This window comes from Rattus norvegicus, chromosome 8 (assembly GCF_021556685.1).
Source record: "Rattus norvegicus strain SHRSP/BbbUtx chromosome 8, alternate assembly SHRSP_T2T, whole genome shotgun sequence".
NCBI lineage: Eukaryota > Metazoa > Chordata > Mammalia > Rodentia > Muridae > Rattus > Rattus norvegicus.
In genome coordinates, this window is record NC_141541.1 from 17418251 (window position 1) to 17439440 (window position 21190).

Here is a 21190-nt window from a genome sequence, read left to right on the forward strand (position 1 = left end):
AGCAGTTTCTTAAACGCCTTCAGGTTAACTACACCAGTAACTCAGATTGCACAAGTCTGTGAAGAGAGAAATGATAAGTGTGGCTGAAGAGGCCTCCTGCTTAGACGTCTCTTCTTGTTCACAAATGCAGCGGTAGCTCTCTGGACATGACACAGTTACTCGAAAGAAGGAAAGTCTGGTGTCCCAGGAGCATCCGAGAACTTCCAGGATGCTCCCCATCCCACTTCACTCCTGATGCAGGGAACAGGAGACACCTGGGGATCCACAACCTGCAAATAAGTTGTGGGGACGCCAGCAGAGTCACCAGGAGCTCTTGCCTGGTGCTGGGAACTGGCCAGGCTGGTCCGGGGTTTGCCAGCTTGCCGACATTTGGTACTGTGGTGGTTTGAATATTCTTGGCCCAGTGAGTAGCACTATTAGGAGGTGTGGCCTTGTTGCAACCTACCAAGAGATTTATGAACACGGCCTGTTAATTTACAGTGAGGACCACCACTTTTTGGCAGCTAAGATGTTACATCTGCATGGTTCACCTAAGTGAAAGTCCAGAGAAGCCAAATCTGTCATAAAATTCTGGATTCCGTGAGACAAGAAGCCTGAAAGGAAACCTCCTGTCAAAGTCAGTGATCAGAAAGCCTTGTGTCTCCCTAAGCACTGCAGCGAACGGGGATCTCTGTTCTCTTATCTGTCTGTACAGACCCCAGCCTATTCTTTCACAGATGCCAAAGAGGCGTCTGGCCTCTTGCTTTTGATTTCATAATGACTCCTACTTCAACTTGGGCCCTTTCAGTTTTGATCTAGAAACATCGTGATCTTTACAGAAACTCAAAGTCGAAGTCAGACGTCTTTCTGCCTTTCAGATAAGGAAGCTGTGCATAAGCTGGTGAGCCAGGCCTGGCTGCCATCTGGACTACCAATAACGTTGGCCTCCAGGAGCGACCTCCTTCCTCACCTGCAGGGGAGCGTCTCACACTGAAACCCTGAACTGACACAGTTGTCACGAGCGTGTTGCTGGTTTGCACTGTACCCTTTAGAGATGAAATGATGGTCTTGGGGAGCCAGGTAGGCCACTGAGGATCACCACGCCCTCCACAGGCTGCCTTTTCTGAACCGTGTGAGTTTCCTGATGATGAAGAAACAGATGCAGTTCTATAATCTTCTATGTGATTCAGATTCTGGGAGGCGAACAAGCCTTTGTTCATATTTATGAAGAGTATGAGTGGTAGTTCTAAGCTCTGCTCACTGATCAGAGCTTCTGATTTCTCACACACAACTCGAGAAAGTTTAATAAACAATGGCAAATTGGAAATTGCATTGAATCAAGAGGAAAATAAATGAGCTGGGGAGATGGTGTAGTGGGTAAGGGCTTGCTGCATAAGCTTGAGGACCTGAGTTCAAATCCCCAGCAACCCCCCAGCACACTCGAGTGTACGCAAACACACACACACACACACACACACACACACACACACACACACACACACACCTGTAATGTCAGAACTAGGGAAGACAAGCAGATCCCCACAGCCCATTGGCAACACTAATCAGCTGGTGGACTCCAGGTTCAGTGACAGACCCTGTCTCAGAAAAACAGGGTGGAGTTCAACAGAGGACGACAGCTGGCTCAACCTCTGGCCTCCACGCATACACACCCACAAGCATAGAGAGAAGAAATGAGCACAGTACGTAACTCAGTAGGAGGGGCCTCTCCTAACATTAGCTAGGTTTACTCTCCAGTCTCACAAAGGAAAAGGAAGGAAACGGGAAAGTTGCAGACAGCCCCAAACCTCAGTCCAAGCACTCAGGCGCCTCTCCACACATCTCTCAGAAGCAGTGAGCTGTCAGCAGGGCTTTATTGAGCATCTGCAAGGTACACAGCACTGTACACAGTTATGGTCAACATGGTTTGCCTCGCCCTCTGTAAAGGTGTCCTTCGTCTTCCTGATCGTATATCCTCAGTGTGCTGCTTGCCATGATACACCACAGCAGGGATGGTATCGTACGTTTTCCCCGTCATACTGGAGACTCCTTATAGATGGAGGATTTTCCACCTCTGCAAGCTTGACACACGTCTGCCGGACAGATGGATGTATGAAGAACAGAGGATGCTTCCTTTGGGTTCCTTTCGTTCCCTAGTTTGCATTAGGAGGGAAAGGCACTAAGGGAGGGGCATGTGCCTGAGAAAATGGCTGACACAGGCTAGGAAAACAGCTCCATGAATGACAAAGTTGGCCAACTTCCCCAAGGGCCTGAGAACAGAATGAAGCCACAGCAAAATCTCCAAGCTAAAGACAGGGTTCAGCTTCCTAAACCCCCACGTCAGAGGTCTAAGTAGCCTTCTGAGAATAGGCCATCAGTACAGAGATCTGGTAGGACTTTAAAAATAAATACGGCTAGTTCCAGTAAACCAGAAACCTGCCAACAAGAAACTCCAGAATGAAGGGTCTTGGCCTCCAACCTGAAGGATATATTTTTGTTTTATTATTATTTCCCATATTCTAAAAAAAGCCACAGAAAAATAAATAACCAGACATTGGAATATGGCAGCAGGGGTGGTGGGTATTTCCAAGTGATTCCTTATAAGGGGATTGGGCACTATGGGTGCCCTCCTAGGGCCTCTCAGAATGCAAATATTCACTGAAAGGGAAAGAGGGCTTCATTGAGACGCAGTCAGCACAATGTCTTCTGTGAATACCTGGCCTTTTGTTAACCAGTTGATGGACAGAGCCTGGAGTCTTTGATAGGTGATCAAATCCTACTTACAGCAGGGAGGCCCACCCCTGTGTGATAGGGTGTTGTGGCCCACCATGACCTCCTTCCAGCCAGCCCTGCAAACAAGGTCAAATACAAACAAGGCCTTGTGACTCTGGGTCCTAAACAAATGAGGGTTTGGCCTCTGGAAACAGGCCTTCTGAGGGTGCCTGTTTGGACTCGCCAGTGCCAAGGTAAGCCTTCACCCTCCCATTGACATCGAAAACTCATGGCAAATACTGCTGTGCATCTTGATAAACCGTGTGTATCTACCTGAGCATGGGCCAGTCTGCTGTCCAGATTCCTAGTCACGGCTGCATGGAAGTTTACAGGCTGCTGGTCCCCTCTGGTGCTATTCAGAGCTTCTTCTGCAAAGTTTAATTCTGGCTACATTCACATTCTCCTGTGCCAGCTCCCTGGGAACAGCTGAGGTAAGGCCCCCTCTGTGTTTTCTTTCTAGACTCCAAATCTTTACAACTAATTTCCAGACAACCATGGGCCATGCCCCCCAAGTTAAGTGCACACTTGGCCCTTTTCTCCTTGAAACGCTAAGAGAAAAAAAAAAAAACTAGACAATTCATTCTCACTGTGGGAATGTTTGGTTCCCACAAAGCAAGTTTGGCTCCTTTTGTTACAATTTCTAGTGCAAAATTTAAAGTAGCAAGGGATTGATCAAAACTGGAAATAAGCTCTCAAATTTAACTTGCATTAATGAAGCACTGATTTTTTTTAGCCTCAAACACACTATAAAAATAATGTTCTAAAAGATAATAATTCTTAAATATGTACATACATATACGTCTACCCAAGAGGACCAATATATGTTTCGCTTTTTCTATTACCTAGAAAGTTATAACAAATAATTGTTTTCAGGAGAAAAGTCAGACCGATTTATGGTGTTGAATACTCGCTTGATGGATCAGGTGCTGTGAAATAGGAAGTTCTAGTAGATTAACATGCAGATCGTTGTTTTAATGTCGTCAGCCAGTGATGTAATAGAACCGGTGGACACGTAACACCTGCTTCATGCTGCCTCCTCTACACTGGAGGGACCAGGTCTGCTCCACCTGGGGCTGGATCCAAATTTTATTCCGTTTGGCATAAAATGCTTATCGGGACCCAGCAAAATTCGACTTTGGGAGAAAATGAAAGTCAAACAAGCCCTGGAGGCCTAGGTGAAGGTCTGAGCTACAGCAGATGCTACCCCCAGAAGGGGTGAGGGGATTTCAACAGAGCAGTCGCTGGCTCATTCCCGGGTGGGAGTGGAAGAGATAGAGGTGCAGAGACTAGACAACACTATTCAGATCTAGTTTGCCTTAAATCTCCAAGAGCAATGGGAGGCATAAAATACCATTTCTCACAGCATTTAATGTCATCCTCCTTATTATTAATCTACATAATAAGCCTGGGTCATGCCAGGTGAGTTGGAGCGCAGTGCTAAAGTCACCAGACTCGTGGACGTGGACCTGTGTCGTTGCAGGGTGTACACCGGAGCAGGACATCAAACCCATCCTGAACATTTCTCTTAGATCAAATCTAAAGTATGCCATACTCTTTTTGCAGAAAAACACCCGCCCACCAGGCAAACATAATACAGTAGCTGACAAGGAACAGAAACCTGCTGTTTAAAAAAAAATAAATCAAAATTCACCACAATGGATGTTACTAGGTTTTTGAGCTCTATAACTCCCCGGAACTGTCTAAAGTAACCCTGCAGCCAATCCGCTTGAAGACACTAAAAACAATCTGAAACAGGCCACCCATGGTGCCAAAAGCAGTGTCAAAGAGGAGCGAGAGGGTGCCACCCAGGCCCACAGCAATGTCCTTGCACACGATGGGAATGGCCCCCATGGTATACACAGGGAAAGTGGCTACATCCACAAGGACTCGGAGAGGGATGCTCAGAGCTCGACAGACAGCCTTCAGCACACAGCAGAGGATCCGGAGAAAGGCCCTGATGACCTTGGCCACGACCTTGAGCACTTTCCAGGGGATGCTCACCAACTCTTGTCCAATGGCCACGAGGTATGAGACGACAGCTTCCCCCAGTCCGTATAGGCTACTCGCAACACCGTTTATCACCTGCTTGGCAACAAACCAAAGAAGATGGACTACGTTCCTTAAGACTGCTGTAATGAGGTAATAAATTAACTGGAAAAGCTTAATGAATGGGGTAGTGAGGAATCCCAGGACTTTCCCCAGAAAACTGCCCCCTCCCTCCGGTGGTGCTTCTGGGGACAGCAGGGCAGACCTCTGGCTTCGGGTGCTGGCCAGGGGACTCATGTTCTCTTGAGACTGCAGAGACCGCTCCTCATCTTGGACTTGGTTGACCACTTCTAGAATCTTCTTCATCTTCTCTGTGTCTTGCTCTGTCTCGCCACAGTTGTCCTGGAACAGCTGAGGCTTATGCAGAAGTAGCTTCTCAAGGTCCCTCACCATCACATCTTCTATGACATCACTGTCCTGGGTGTGCTTGATGAAGCCCATGGCCCAGCCTCCTCCAGGGACAGCACAGCAGGCTGCCAGCCAGACGAATTCGGGGACAGTCACTTTGCCCTTAACTTTGTGGTCGGAGGGAACGGCGCCCGTGAGGAGGTACAGGTCTTTGCCGTCGCTGCACTGTGGGATCAAGGCTCGGTCCATAAGGCTGTTGAGATTCATGTGCCATCGTTCCCGGAAAGACCGGGTCATCGGAACTGAATTTGTGAGTGGGAATGCGGACATCTGGAGGTCACTGTTAAGGGGAAATGGGTACAGCTGTCCGATTTCATAGTCCGAGTCAAGGTAGTCTGCACTCAAGGCTTGCTTGCTTCCCAGGTTGTTCACGGAGACAGCGTCAGCCTCATCAATTACTTCCTCAAGGTTGCTGTCCGGGTCATCGATCTGAAAGACAAAAGCAGAGTTGAGAGCCATCCCAGCTCACGGCAATGGGAGGAGCACAGGAACCACCAGCCAAAGCTCCAGGGACATCCTACCCTTCCATCATGCCTCACCCTTCGGTTCTCACACACACACACACACACACACACACACACACACACGCACGCACGCACGCACGCACGCACGCACACGCACACACACACACACACGTCATTCTAGTATCATCAATGCTAGTATTTGAAGGTATCCTCAAATAGGATACATCCTGCTTCATGTTCTATGCCTGCCCCACCTCATACAGGCATGCTGACTCCTCTTAGTCTGTGTATGTATATACATGTAGGTACATGTGGAGGTATGTGCATACAGGCACATGCATACATGTGACATCCGAGGATAACCTGAGAGCCACTCACCTTTAAAAAAAAACCTATTAACTTACAAAGAATTAAGTTTCATTATGGCATTTTTCTCAAACAAAATTTGGTTTTGTCGTTCCTCTTTCAGGCCTTGGTTTTGTTTGTTTGTTTTAAATTTATTTTTTTTTTAAAGTAGACAAGGGTATGAGGGATTGAAGACACTGCAGGACTTTATTAGGGGAACAAATAGGCAGTCAGGACCTTTGTAAGAATCAGAGCCCGAGCTACCTCACTTTTTTTTTTCCCTCCGGAGCTGGGGACCGTTGTTTTAAATTTAAACAGAAATTTAATTACATGCTACGTATTTGTGAGGAGTTTTGTGCACTGTGTGTGAGGAATTTTGTGCACTGTGTGTGAGGAATTTTGTGCACTGTGCACAGATGTACACAAATGCCAACAGAGGGCACCAGCTCTCCTGGAGCTGTACTCACAGGAGGCCATGTGCCGGTTATGGGACTGGAAACAGAACTTGGCTCCTCTGGAAGAGCCATCCTCCAGCGTGCCAACCGTGTTTATTGAGATGGAGTTTCTCGCTTACCTGGGGTTCACTAACTAGGCTGACTGGCCATTGAACCTCGGGTACCTCCTTGCACTGGCATTACAAGACCAAGCCACCGCATCTGGCCTCTTTAATGTAGTTTTGGGGGATGGCAATTGTGACCTCAGGCTCACTCTAAGAATACTTCACTGGCTGACACATCCTCCAGGCCTAAGCTTTCTTCTTCTCAGTTGCTAAGACTGAGCCCAAAGGACCAAGCATGGGCCCTTCCAACTCTGATTCTGTGACAATCTTTTAAAATTTCTCTTTTAGATTAACTGATGTTTGAATTAATCTCTCCATGGTGCTTACTATAATTAACAAGCCACATGTAAATTATCATATATAGATGTATCTTTTTCTTCTTTCTATAAAGGTACTTTTGTAGTTCAACAGTATAATATATACATACATAGATGTGCACAACATATAGATATAGATAGATGATAGGTAGAGGTAGACAGACAAACAGACAGACAGATGTTAGTCACTTTGCTAATCCAAAGGCATAAGAACTCTGAGTTAAAGACTATGTTTTCCTTTCCCAAACTAGACAGTAAATTCCTTGGTCCCAGTGACTGTAGTTTTGCTGGAGGATCCAGCTTAAGGCCTGCGGGCTTTCTGTTCACTTTTAGGCCCAGAGAAGATCTAGTGACAGTGTTTGTAACAAGGGCTTGAACAAAAATCTAAACTGTGAAGTAAAAGATAAAGCCACTTGCAATTCTGCGGAGGGTATGATTTAGAAAAGCAAAGGCAAGATACAGAATTAAATGGTTGGGGCTAGAAAGATGGTTGAGTGGTTAGCGCCAGCTTCTTTTGCACAGACTCGGTTCCCAGCACCCACTTATTAGCTTGTGTCCATCTGTGACTCCATTTCCAGGGGGATCTGATGCCTTTTTCTGCTGTCTGATTGCAGCAGGCTCACACATGGTGCAAACAGAAGCATGCAGGCAAACACTAAGATGCACAAAATAAAATAAACAAAAAGTTTGAATGATCATAATTTGCTTAAAAGCCCCAAACTATCCCCTCTTTAAAACACCCAAAACATTTTAGAAGGATGCCTGTGCGATCAACACTGGTTGATTGATTCCTGGATTGCTGATATTTCCTTTTATTTTTGGTCCCTGTACTCACAAATCAATTCAAATCTCTTCTTGCTAACTGACTCCCTGATACTGGAGCTAACTCCCTATACCACCCTTCAAACCTCCAGTAAAGCCAAGGTCATAGGGCTTTGACCAGCCTAGGGCAGGCTGACTATGAGTTTGCCTGGTTCTGCTGCAGCCTTTCCTAGGGTAAATACAGAGCAAGTAAGGGTGGGGACCCAGCAGGCTGGCATGAAGCAGATGTCTGCTGGAGCCTCCCACAGTTCTCTCTGTAGGCTGACCCCGCCATGTCATTCCATCCTCCCTAGCCTAAGAAACAATGTGTCTAGCCATGTCACTCCATCCTCCCTAGCCTAAGAAACAATGTGTCTAGCCATGTCACTCCATCCTCCCTAGCCTAAGAAACAATGTGTCTAGCCATGTCACTCCATCCTCCCTAGCCTAAGAAACAATGTGGCTAGATGCTCCCCCCAACCCCATCGTAGGAAAAAGATAAGAAGCTCATTCATTTTGCAAGTCTTTTGTCTCCACTTTCTTACAACTGAAAGATATACCCCAGGAAACAGTAGCTTCGCTGCTGGAGGGGGAGATGAGGATACAGCAGAGTCAGGATCTCTGGGTCATCAATAACGCTTTAAGATGCTGCCTTTGTATTCATTCACTAGAGTAGTTCGTCTGCACTGAGGCAGCTTAGCTCTTCCAGGGGAAGACTGCAGATGACTTCTGGTCGCTCTGTTGGCAGAGCTCAGACACCATACTGAAGTGTCGTCAACGCCAAGGGCCACGGAGGGATAGACTGCAGGCCTAAGACATGACCAGAGAAACGGGGTTCTTAGATGATGAAGGAGATAAAGGGTAAGAGTGAGAGTCCGAGGACATAAACATCCTAGTACTGGGGAGCAACTAGGGCTGGACTGACACCCGGCAAACTGCAGGCTAGCCTTGCTGCCGCCAGCCACAGGGCTCCACGCAGGACACTGAATGGGGTGCCTCTGTATGTGTTCTGACCACATGGGACTCGCTGGGCCTCACAATTCTGGGATCTTTGCTGAGCCTGACAGTTTTGCTTTTCTTGGGGTTCCGTGTGTTTGATCCTTCCAAGGACTAAAACTTTATTTCAGGAAGAAGCATGAGGCTTTGCCAATGAAGGATACTAGAGCCTCAGAAAGGAATCCTGGTTGCACAGCTTATCTAAGGCTCCCTGGTTACGTGGGGGTCCCTTCCTGCTTCTTGCTTCTTCCCACTGAGTTCAGGACTAGGAGGGGACTGACTTGGTGGTTTTGAACTGAAGGTTTGCTATCTGTACTTCCTGGGTAGGTGGGGAGCAGACCATGTGGGATAGCCATGAGGGCTGCTGTGTCAGCACTTCATCTAGCTGTTTCTTTTTGTTCTGTACACCAGCGGAGGTGACACAGAACACCGAGCAGCCATGCGAAGCAAACTTACTGAACGAAAATCACAAAATCAGTGCCAACAAGCCTCCTCCACCCCCGCACTGCATGGTGGAGTTAAACAGGAAAGGGTCCTAAGTTACCAAGGTAACCTTGGTCACAGGATCTCACCTTCCGAGACCTGTTTCCAATGGACAGAGCTTCACGTCTCCTCCAGGATTGACAGATTTGATGGAATGATAAAGGAATGGACACTCAAGGCAAGTTGAAATTGCAGAATCCACAGAGGTCTAGGAACTGTGGCAAACCCTGGAGCTGCTGGGATAGAAATGGTTCCAAAGAGACAGAGGTATCTCTGTGCTCTGTGTTTCAGAGTCACTAGACCCTAGGTGTATGTGATTTCGTGGGCCACATCTGACCTGTCCCACCAAGGTACGGTACATAACTCATGTGGCGGCTTCTTCCAGTTCCCGGGGCTTGTCCTTCATGACCAGAACTTGCACAGAGGTCATACATGGCCTCCCTAGCCACCTGCCACCTCACTAACATTCAGCAGCGTTTCAACAGTCATCCCATATGGTTTGAATGTGATCTGTCCCCACAGGTCATGTGACTGAACACTCAGTCCAAACAGCCGGTGTCGCTGTTTGGGAAGGTTATGGAACCTTTAGGAAGTAAAGCCTCAGTGGAAGAAGTGGGTCACTAGGGGTGGACCATGCGATTTTATAGCCCTCCTCCACTCCTGTCCCACCTCTGCACCCTGATTGGCTCAGATGTTGTGAGGAAATTGCCACACCACAGCTGTGCCTCACTTTCCCCAACATGATGAACTGTACCTTCAAGCCACAACTAAAATAGATCTGCCTGTCGTTTGCATTCAGTAATGAGAAAAGCAGCTAAGACTCATACTTTCCTACTTAAAAACTGAAGTGACAAGTCTGCCCCGGTGATCTTTTTGTGCTCTGGGACAGAGTGTCACTGTATTATATAATTTGTATTATGCTAACTTCTGTGCATGCACAGAGTTGAGTGCAGACTGCATCATGCACGCCCTCTCTCACTTTCTGATTGGCTCAATAAAAAGTGGGTAGCCTATAGAAGAGGAGAAGAGAAAAGGCTGGATTTCAGCAGAGACAGAAACTCTGGGAAAGAGTCCCATGTGGAAGATTTCACTAGCCAGATGTGGAAGAGGAAGCTGGCTGGGGTGAAAGCGAGAGGTAAGTAATAACCCATGAAGTAGAACATAGATTAATATGTGTGTGCTGATTTAAGTTATAAGAGCTAGTTCGGAACGAGAGTAAGCTAGTCCTGAAGCTATAATAAATTAATAAATACAAGCCTCAGAGTCTTTATTCAGGGCTGGGGCAGGCATAGAAAGTCCATAACAGTTACACAAATCCAGTCTACTCCCTTTTCATACCAATCCCCATTACGACAGGCTATACATAATTACGGCTGTAGAAGGGCTGCCCGTGAGGCCAGTGCCCACCTCTGTCCTACCAGCAGTAGGCGATGGAAGACAGCTGAACACTGCTTTTCCCTCCTGCAGGGGCCAGGTAAGTGCTCACCATTGTGGACCTGATTTGTCTGACCATGACCTCAGAACAATACACTAGTACATTCAAATTAATGGGGATGCTACAAGTCACAATTAGATCAGAAAAGAACTAGAGAAATCTCCCGAGATCTATCTAATCCAGTATTAAACTGCCAGCAAAAGGACAGGGGGCAAAAACCATCACAAAACGGCAAAGAGCCTGTTCTTTCAAAGCCTTGGAGGTCTTCATGGCTGTCCAGATCCCTTCCTTCCTGGCCTGGTCTCTTTTCCGCATTTTACACCTTACTCTCTCCATCTGACACAGACAGAACTAGATGTTTCATTACAGTGAGACAGTCTTCCTAGAATTTATTTCGCCCCTACCTTCTAATGCCTTTTTACCTCATGGAAGTTTGAACACACTTATTTAAAAGTTCCCCTTCTTCCGATTGCTTTGGTTCATTTATCTCTTTATTAATCGTACGTGTGTGGGGGTGGAATGCGGGTCCTCATCTTACAGGCTGAGCATTTACACTGTGCCCTCTCTGCAGCCGGCTTCTGCTAATTGGCTTTCGGATGGTGGGTATGTATGCCTAAGCCCTGCAGGGTCTGCTGGGGAATGGGGTCCTTCTAAGGGCCCAGTGGGTTGTGTGGCGAGCAGTGGAACCAACACTAGTTGCCTTAGCCAGGACCCTACACACGTCCGTGACTCTGGACTAGCTTCACAATGTTTCCTCAGTTCAGGGCTTCTCATGGAGAAGGGAGGGCAGAGCTGAGAAGGACGAGGGCTAGCTCTAAGCATCTCCACAGGGGCCTAGGCAATTCCTCACAGCCTGGCCTGCAAGCCGAGGCGTCTTGCTGGACTTCCCGGCTGCTCCCAGTGAGCCCTGTTGTGCTTTCATGCCACAGGCAGGAAGGTGGCCTTTATGTCCTGTCCCTGGGCTTGTCAATGTCCAGTCCCTTTGGTCCCACAGGCCCCCTATAGACCACTTTCACTGTTTCTTAAAGTAGTTTCCATACCTAAGAATTTCATTCCCTTTTTGTTTAAATATGAATTTAACATTTTTAAATTACACATATATAGTGGCAGTCGGAGAACTCCCATGCTATGGCCCTTGACAAGTGCTCGGCTCTAAACAGCATCTCTGCCACAGACCTTTGACCCTTTCCGATTTGCTGGACTCGCATCATCCCCAAATGTATGTGAGCCAGGTGTCTGGGTGCATGCCTTCAGTTCTAGCACAGGGAGGCAGATGCCCATAGGTCTCTGAGTTCAAGGGTAGCGTGGTCTACACAATGAGTTCCTGGATGGCAAGAGTTGCATAGAGAGACCCTGTCATTAAAGGATGAAAAGAACTTACTTGCTTTGCTTAAATCTCCCAGGAGTTTTAGTTCCTTAGGAGGCTGGAATGAGTATGTTTCAGCACCTGCAGTGAAGGTGCTGAGAGGTTTACAGGAACCCCACCTGTTCTAATTTGCTTTCTGTGGCCGTCACAAACACCATGGTCTAAAGTAATTAGGGGAAGAAAAGGCTTATTTTCACCTAACACTGTCAAATCACAGACTGTCATGGATGAAAGCCAGGGCATAAATTTAAGGCAGGAACCTGAGGCAGAAGCAAGGGAGGACGGCCGTTTACTAGTTTGAGCTCTGGTTGGCTCAGCTGGTTTCCATAGATAGCCTAGGAATGGGGCTGCCCACAGTGGGCTTGGCCCTCCTATATCAATCAATACAACCCCCCAAAGCCAACCTGTGTAGGCAGTTCCTCAAGTAAGGCTTCTTTTAGCTGACTGTAGGCCAGGTCAAGTGATAACCAAGGCCAAAAAGGTCACCATCCCCAACACAGGGGTTTGGGGACTCTAAGACTGTTACCAAGTCACATGGGGCAGCTTTTGGAACACAGGGTTCTTATTGAAAATGAAAAATGGTTAAGAGCAGGTGACTCAAACATTAATATACTCTCTGGCCTGCTGTCACCTGAAGGGCAGATGTATTTTCCACGCCCTAGAGACACATTTAATGATCTGCTTACTGCAACTGCAGTAAATTAATGACAACGTAGGTCCCTGAAGACAACATGATACCTATGACAGAAGAAGCAATTTCAGATTAGTATAGTCTCCAGGTTACACCCAGCCCCTGGCAGCCCTAGATTTGCTGGTTCCCAGGGGCATCTCTGTAGAGAGAACACAGAGAACCTCGATGGCCAATCTGCCTCCCAGCTGACCCCGTCCCTCTGGACCGCTGATGTAATTTGATGCAGTGCCTGTATTTAATGGAATGTTTTTCCCTAAGATCAACATGTTAAATAGGCTTTAGAAGAAGTTGTCTCCATTTTACTAGTCTCCAGCCTCACAAATAACCTTATAATAAATTCCTTTTCAAACTTAGTACCAAGAGAAAAGAGTGTTTCTCAAGAAGCTTATGTGTTTTCTTAACAGATACTTAAACCCATGGTTTTTCAACCCGTGGCATATCTTTTGTGTTTGTTTCAGAATTAAATAGTATGCCAAATTTGTGATTATATTCATGTTAGAAAAGTGAAGGATTGCTACTTTAAAAAGATTATGATCGTGACAATATTTGCCCATTAAACAACACTGATTGGCACTGTGTCACGTTTGACCTACTGTAGAAGGAATACTGGGATGGAATAATAGTGACAGCCACGACTGACTGACCTATAAGACTATTATTCTAATAATAATAAGACTATTGGGGTTGGGGATTTAGCTATTGAGGTTGGACAGAGGGCTGGAAGGAGAAAGGTGACAGCTTTTAGCATAGTTAAGACCTGCCTCAGAAAGCATGGACACTACCTACTCATGTATACATACATAGTGCACAGACACATATGTATGTGCTCATTCCTATGCCCCATACACAGGGTCATGCACATACATGTACACCAGCATATTTGAAAGCCAAGAAGAAAGTCAGAGAGGGAAGCTGAGAGTTGGCCCTGGGTTGTTTCTCCAGACTGGAGGTTTGGTCTACTCTCTTAACCTTTGACTGCCTACACCATAATGAAGACGCTGCCTGTATAGTATGCTCAGGGTAGCAGGAAATCATATGGGACTGAGGCAAAGTGGGTGTCAGAAGCATTTGGGAAGTGTTAGCCAGTGTGATGGAAGGCTCTCCTGAGAGAAGGGAGGATGAGGCTGCTGTGGATGGTTCCTGGGGCTTGTGGTAGTTAGCACTGACATCATAACATTCAGGGCAGAGCTCAGGGAGAACTCAGGTCAGCTTCTTGGGTCAATGCACTGGAGAACCAGCAAAGGGGAAAGAAAGGCTATGCAAGTCCCAGGTGGAAGGGTCAAGCCAAGCATGCTGGTGGGCCGCTGGCAGACATGGAGGCGGAGCCTGGGCCGCTGGAGGATGTGTAGGCGGAGCCTGGGGAAGCTGAGCAGACAGGGAGGCGGAGCCTGGGGAAGCTGAGCAGACAGGGAGGCAGAGCCTGGGGAAGCTGAGCAGACAGGGTGGCAGAGCCTGGGGAGACTGCGCAGACGGGGAGGGGGAGCCTGGGGAGACTGATTAGTTTTAGCAAGATGACTACTGTGAATTGAGAAGAAGCTACAATTGACAGACAAACTGGAATTTGAGTACTGTAGAAAGATTGGAATTGTGTGGGTTCAGAGGCCAATTACTTTTATCTTGGGTTAGTTTTAGCCTTCTGGAACAGCCATTCTTTCCCAATTCTGTATCTGAACTAACATCTCATAATAACAAATAAAAACCTCTTAGAAGCTATAAACTTAATTCCACCAATCAAAGAGCTAAATGTGTCATCAGATACATCTTGAATCCGTAGAAAATCTTCCTCCATCTCCATGTATCTCCCTCTCTGGCACACCCAGCTATGTATTTTAACTATAAAACCTTGTGAGACTGCTTCCATATTGGAATATGAAAATTTGAGTAACCTAAATGTGTTTCCAGGCCATGGTCACTCAAAATGGCTCCAGAATAAACTATACTGGACTCTGTCTAAGATAAGGGCTGTAAGCCAGGCAGAGTGGCACATGCCTTTTATTTCCAGCATTAGGGGGGCAGAGACAGACAGATCTCTGAGTTCAAAGCCAGCCTGGTCTACAGAGAAAGCTCAAGGACAACCAAAGCTACATAGAAAAACCTTGTCCCAAAAAACAAACAGGAGGAGGAAGAGGAGGAGGAGGAGGAGAAGGAGGAGGTGAAGGTAGAGGAAGGTAGAGGAGGAGGAGGAAGAGGAGAAGGAGGAAGAGGAGAAGGAAGAGGAAGAGAGAGAGGGAGGGAGGGATGGAGGGAGGGGAGAGAGAGAGAGAGAGAGAGAGAGAGAGAGAGAGAGAGAGAGAGAATGAGAGCTGTGGATTTTACGGTTCGTCAGTCCCTGCACTGAAAGGGCATTTACCCATCTGTCTGACCTGCTGACCTGAAGGGTCAGGCTAGAGTTCAGCTGTGTCTGCTCCACACCTGGCACGACAGCCTACCCACAGGATGCACGTGGGATTCATCACAACTTACACAAGAGACTGAAAAGAGAAGGGGTTGCCCTTTCTCTTGCTGCCTCCCAGATTTCCACTAGGAAAAGGTAGTGCTGATGAAGAGTCATCAAAGTGACTTTAAACTTGGGTGGGTGGAGTTTCCTTCCCCTGGAGAATTTTAAGACACAACCAGATAAGCACTCACTCACCGGGGAGCCGGCCCAGTGAGCGCCAGTTTAACTGGGGACAGAGCCTTCCTATGGCTTTGTTTTATTTTTTTAACAAGTCTTAAATAATAGAACAGGCTGAATGGTGTGTGTTCTACTGAGCTACGATGATGAGAAGCAAGTGAACTTAGTAAGCAGTGAGCTTGAATGCACACGCACACACACACAGAGACACACACAACACACACAGACACACACACATGATACACACACACGATACACACAACACATACAGACACACACACAACACACACAGACATACACACATTACACAGACACACACAACACACACACTTACATGTACACAACACACACACACACACACACACACACACACACACACACACACACACACTGTTGGTAGAGGAAGTTCCTCCTTACCAGGAAGGGCAAGAACCTTGAACTAGACCATCAATCAGATAGATGATCTTACCAGAGCTGTCTAGAGCAGAAAAGCTCCCTGTGAGCACACTCTGGATTTAACTGTCTGTGGGGCCAGAAGGCTTTCATCCAAACATCTCACCAAGGACAATAAGGAACTGCCTTACAACAATAACAATAACAACAACAACAACAACAACAGAGAGCTAGGGAGCCTCAAACAGCAGCCTTGCAACCCTGGTTGGAGGAGGGACAGACAGGAAAAAAAATATTGACCCGCCCATACAGCAAGAAGCCCGCCTAACTCCCTACTAGGCTCCCGTAATTCCAAATCCCTTGAGAACAGAAGCAGCTGCAGAGGATTTAGATAGACGCTAATGTTCCTTCTGCTTTTTTTTAGACCCAGAAATCAAGAGGTTTCCATTTCCTGTGCTGAGTGTCTGGTAAGGCAGAGGGCCTGTTGGCCTTCTTCCTGGTGAATCACCTTCCTCTGGGCTCCCCGGCCACACACACACCTTCCTGTTCTGGCTTCTAGCAGCCAGCCAGGCTGGGCACACCCATGAGTTAAGTGCTACATAGCCTGCAAGGATGCTCAGACCAGCTTCTCATCAAGTGACTCAGAACGCTGGGAAAAAGAGAAGCCCCTTCCACTTCAGACTTTTTTCTTGAAAAAGAAATTAAAATAGAACACACCAATTCCAAGCTGGCAGTCAGTGTTGGAAAGCAAGCCCCAAGGGGAGGCCTGCACCAGGGCAAGCCAGCTCTCTGGGGACTGCTCTGGCTGCCCCTGCTCTCGCTGAGGTCCCCGTTCAATCCCCTGGGAACTTAGAGCCTGGTTCTTCTCAGGCCTTTCCAGCTTGCAGAACCCTCTCAGGTTACAAACCCAGTTGTCTTGGGTTCCTTCCCAAGACACAGAGTCTCTTCTGCACTGGAAATGGCTTGCTTTTGACAGTTACATATGGCACTGAATTCAGAGCGTCAGCTAAAGTTAAGATCCCCATTCCTGACATCTTGAATCACTAGTTCTCCCAATTCGGTTCATATATAAACATATTAGTCCTTGTCAGAATGGAGATTCCTGTGTTCAATCCATGGTACCCATGAAGAAGAAGAGAACTGTTGCCCCCAAAGCTCCTCTGAGTACCACAGGCATGCTGTTTCTGTCCTGCACACCATAACATGTGCACACCTGTACCCACCAGATATTAACACAAACATAAATATTTTTAATATGGGTGCAGGGGTGGAGGCTTTAAGGATTGCAGTCATCTGGTTTCCTGAAATTTCCCAGTCTGGTTCCTTTGAGACCTGAGTAGTTTATCTCCTCTCCTATGTCTAGTGTGTTCTCGTGTCATACCTACCCCTCACCCCCCTCCCCCCCCCCCGTGTACCGGTGCATCTGATTAAAAGTAGATGAGTCTACAACTCTTGTGTTAGTGAGGCCAAATATCGGGATCCTGTTATTAGAGAATCCAGTGAGCCTGGTATGGTTAAAGGCAGGGGCCTTGTGGACAATGCAAACTTCCTGATGCCCGGATTAAAACTGGGAAAACAAGTGCAGACACAAGTGGCCTTGGTCCTTGCAGCTGGGAGATGAGAAGAGCATCTCAGGAAAAGCACAAAAAGCCGGATCAGCAAGTCACATGGGCGTAGGACTCCCCCTGAGGGACCAATGTCAGGCATCTCCACACCAGATCATTGCTGTAACGGAGAGCCAACGCCAGCACGACCTCGCCTAACATGCACTGAGTTCTCACTTCCATGCTAACCCTGAGGTAAAGGAAAAGGAGATGAGATAGAATGAGGAAGAAATACGGACATCTACCTTACAGACTACAGGTCTCTGAGCAATGACTCCTGACTGTCTCCCGTTCTATGCGATGAAAAGACATAGTTCTCTTTGCAGAGAGAGCAAAGGGGAGGAGGGCAGCACTGTCTGTAGCCATCTGTGAGTCATATACTTTTCTAAAGAAAGGCAGGATAGAGTAGACTGCGTTTGAAGCCCCTCAGCTCTTCTATGTCTAGGTTAGGATGTGTAGTGAATTGTTTCTGCTTATCTACAGTTCACGCACTGAAAGGGCCCATATATCCTCTTCCTGGGGGTGCAATGATTGCTTGAGAGACATCTCCGTTGAGGCATCATAGAGCCTCACTAAGGTGAGGAGTATGGAATGGTGCACACATCTCTAAGTGTAATGGAAATTTCTGGACTGTTGCATACACACATCGTACTGGCTAGTTTTGTGTGTCAACTTGACACAAGCTGGAGTTACCACAGAAAAGGAGCCTCAGTTGAGGAAATGCCTTCATGAGACCCAGCTGTAAGGCATTTTCTCAACTACTGGTCAAGGTGGGAGGACCCAGCCCATTGTGGGTGGTGCCGTCCCTGGGCTGGTGGTCTTGGGTTCTATGAGAGAGCAAGCTGAGCAGGCCAGGGGAAGCAAGCCAGTAAGTAACATCCCTCCATAGCCTCTGCATCAGCTCCTGATTCCTGACCTGCTTGGGTTCCAGTCCTGACTTCCTTTGGTAATGAACAGCAATGTGGAAGTGTAAGCTGAATAAACCCTTTCCTCCTCAACTTGCTTCTTGGTCATGATGTTTGTGCAGGGATAGAAACCCTGACTAAGACACATACACAATCTATGAAGACCAGAGATCTGTGTTTTATATGCCTTGAAAATCTCAAAATTTGATCATGAGCATATGTTACTTTCGTATACATTGAAAGATCTAAATAGTATAAATAATAATTACAGAGGCCACCATCAGCAAAAGGCTTAGCTGAAAATTTCTCAGACCTGCCTTTGGCTGCTGGGCCACGCAGGAGTTAGGGCAGCTCGGCTTTCAAACAGCACTGACGCTACTCGAACCGCAGGCACCAAGTGCTCAGCACTGGCTGACACTTGCTGACGTCAGTCATCCACAAGAATACTGAGTGTTGGTACTGAACTCGATCATGGCCTGGAAACTCACATCCCGTGAGTCAATCTAATTACACGTTTTCCTAAATAGAGTACTCCTGTGTTGCCTGTGGCTGTTTTGTTAAAATAATAATAGTTGAATAATTGCAACAGAGACATCTGACCTATCCCGCCTAACCCATTTCTCACTTGGCCCACCACAGGAAAAGGCTGCTACCCCCAGAGTTAGGCAGTGATGTCCCAGGAGGAGCTACCACAGCCCTGGCCTGTCTCAGTAGGACCAAGAGTCAAGTCATGTGGTACTCAGTCACAGAAATAGCTGTGTGGTCGTAGCGTGCTGGTAAAGACAAGTGTAAGGGTGACCTTAGAGAGTATCTTGATGTGGTGGTTTGAATAAGGATGGCCCCTATAGGTACATATGTTTGAATGCTTGGTCCCCAGTTGGTGGGACTGTTTAGGAAGGATTAGGAGATATGATCTCGTTGGAGGAAGTGTGACAGTTGGGTTTCTGAAGTTTCAAAATTCTCATGCCATTCCCAATGCGCCCTCTCTCTGTCTCCTCTTGTGGATCAAGACGTGAGCTCTCAGCTGCTGCTCCAGCCCTCTGTCACTGCGCCTTCACTCTGTCATCATGGACTCTAGCTCTCCAGAATCATAAGCCCAATTAAACTCTTCTTTTATGAGTTGCTTCCCTTGGTCATGATGTCCTAACGCAGCGATAGAAACCTTAACTAAGACATACGCACACTTGACTTAACTGGGAATATTATAGAGAGCCAAAAGCAATACAGAGATCGAAGAGTTTACCAAAGCCATGTGATGGGACACAGGAAGGACATGGAAGGAACAACCAGAATGAAGCCCTGGCCTCCAGCGCTGAAAGCATGGCAGGGCATGTGAGCCCAGATAAGGTGGGAGGAGGGCAGTGGCAGGCAGGACAGCTCTGTGGGCTGTGATAAGGAACTGTGTCCCTGAAGGAATGAGGAGAATGTTCTCCAAGATAGGACAGAGAAGGACCAGTGGGGCCAGGAGAGATGGACTGACTTTAACCTTCAGGAAGCTGAGTTGCAGCTTTAAAAGCTCGGTGGACCAATCTCAGAACTGAGATGGCAAAGATCACAGGAGTAAAGTTAGTGCAACTCAGGTGCGGAAAGAAAGGCCACTGGCCTCATCGTTTAAATAGGTATGTCTGGTGCTGTTTCCATAACAGCAGATTCAACAGAGAGACCCAAGAATGAGAACAAGGCATGAGTACAACAGTGGATGTTCAGTCTTTCAGGAACACACATGGTGGCTGCATTGGTTAGTTTTAAAGAGTCACCTTGGAAGAGAGTCTCAATCGGGAATTGTCTACACTGGGTTAAACTGTGGACATCTGTGGAAGAGTGTCCTAAGTTAATGTGGAAAGACGAAGCCCACTATAGGTGGCACTGTTCCCTAGGCAGGGGGTTCAGAACTGTATAAAAAGTGGAGAAATAGAGCTCAACCAAGTGAGCAAGCATGAATGTATCCGTGTCTCTCTGCTCTTGACTATGGATATGCTTTGACTAGCTGAAGTTTCTGCCTTGATTTCCACACGATGATAGACTGTGACCTGGAATTATGAACACAAACTAAACTCTTCCCTAAACTGCTTCTTTTCAGGGCAACAAAAATGAAACAGATGGGGGCCACTTCCTTAGAGGATCCTGTTCAGTCATGCATGCTGGTCCACTCAATCGACAATTGGATTTGGCTCTATTCCTTTCCTTTATTAAGAATGTTAAAGTAATGAACCACAGGGTTCCTGGAGCCCCCACTGCTCTCTCAGTATCCCACAGGACAGCATATTGGCCAAGCTGAAGTGTGAACTGAGGATCAAGATGGGCTCTTGAAAAGGTGAAAGCTGTCGGTATGCTTCCTACAGTCCTGAAGGGATTTCTGCACTTTGGCAGAGGTGGGAACGGCCTGAGTTGAAGCCAACTCAACTCTGATATAGGAGGAGACCACTACAAGGGGACAAGACACAAACAGACCCCTGACCCTTAATCTGCCACCTGTTAAAAGCATGCATTCAACATCTCCATCTTAAACTCTAGACTAGGCCACAAAGTAGAGGCTTTACTGACCAGAAGAAGCCCCTTCTGAGGAAACTAGCTAAAACTCAGGCTCCCCAAAATAAGAAAGACAAGGGGAAATAATTTTTTTAAAAAAAGCTCAAATAACTCCTGTTTCCTTGCTTGGTCTTAGCTAAAAGAACAAAAAGACTAATCACTAGCCTTGGTTTGGTTTGCACTGGAAGTGTCCCCACAGGCTCATGTTCTGAGTGCTTTCCCCCAGGGGACAGCAATATGTTTGAATTCTCCTTCGAAAAGAGGCGGGCCTTTATGGTAGAAGAAGCTCGCTAGGGGCTAGGGTCCGAAGTTCCATCTCTGCACCTAGCCACTCTGGGCTTCTTGGTCCCTCACTACATGGTCACATGTCCTTAGCCTGATGCCCCAGACACAAATAACAGAACCTCTTCCTTATGTCTTTCCCATGACACTGCACTGAAATCTCTTGAAGTTATGAGGCAAAGCAAACCCCTCCTGCCCTAAGCT

General features: G+C 47.1%; 1 protein-coding gene across 1 annotated transcript in view; it reads right to left on the reverse strand.

The window, feature by feature from the left end:
* Positions 1-1821: 1821 nt before the first annotated feature.
* Positions 1822-21190, reverse strand: part of Endod1 (endonuclease domain containing 1) — a 29552-nt gene continuing 10183 nt past the window's right edge. Inside the window, 1 exon segment of the mRNA NM_001398869.1 lies at positions 1822-5631. Within this exon segment, the coding sequence (NP_001385798.1) occupies positions 4429-5631 (1203 nt within the window). The 3' untranslated portion in view covers positions 1822-4428.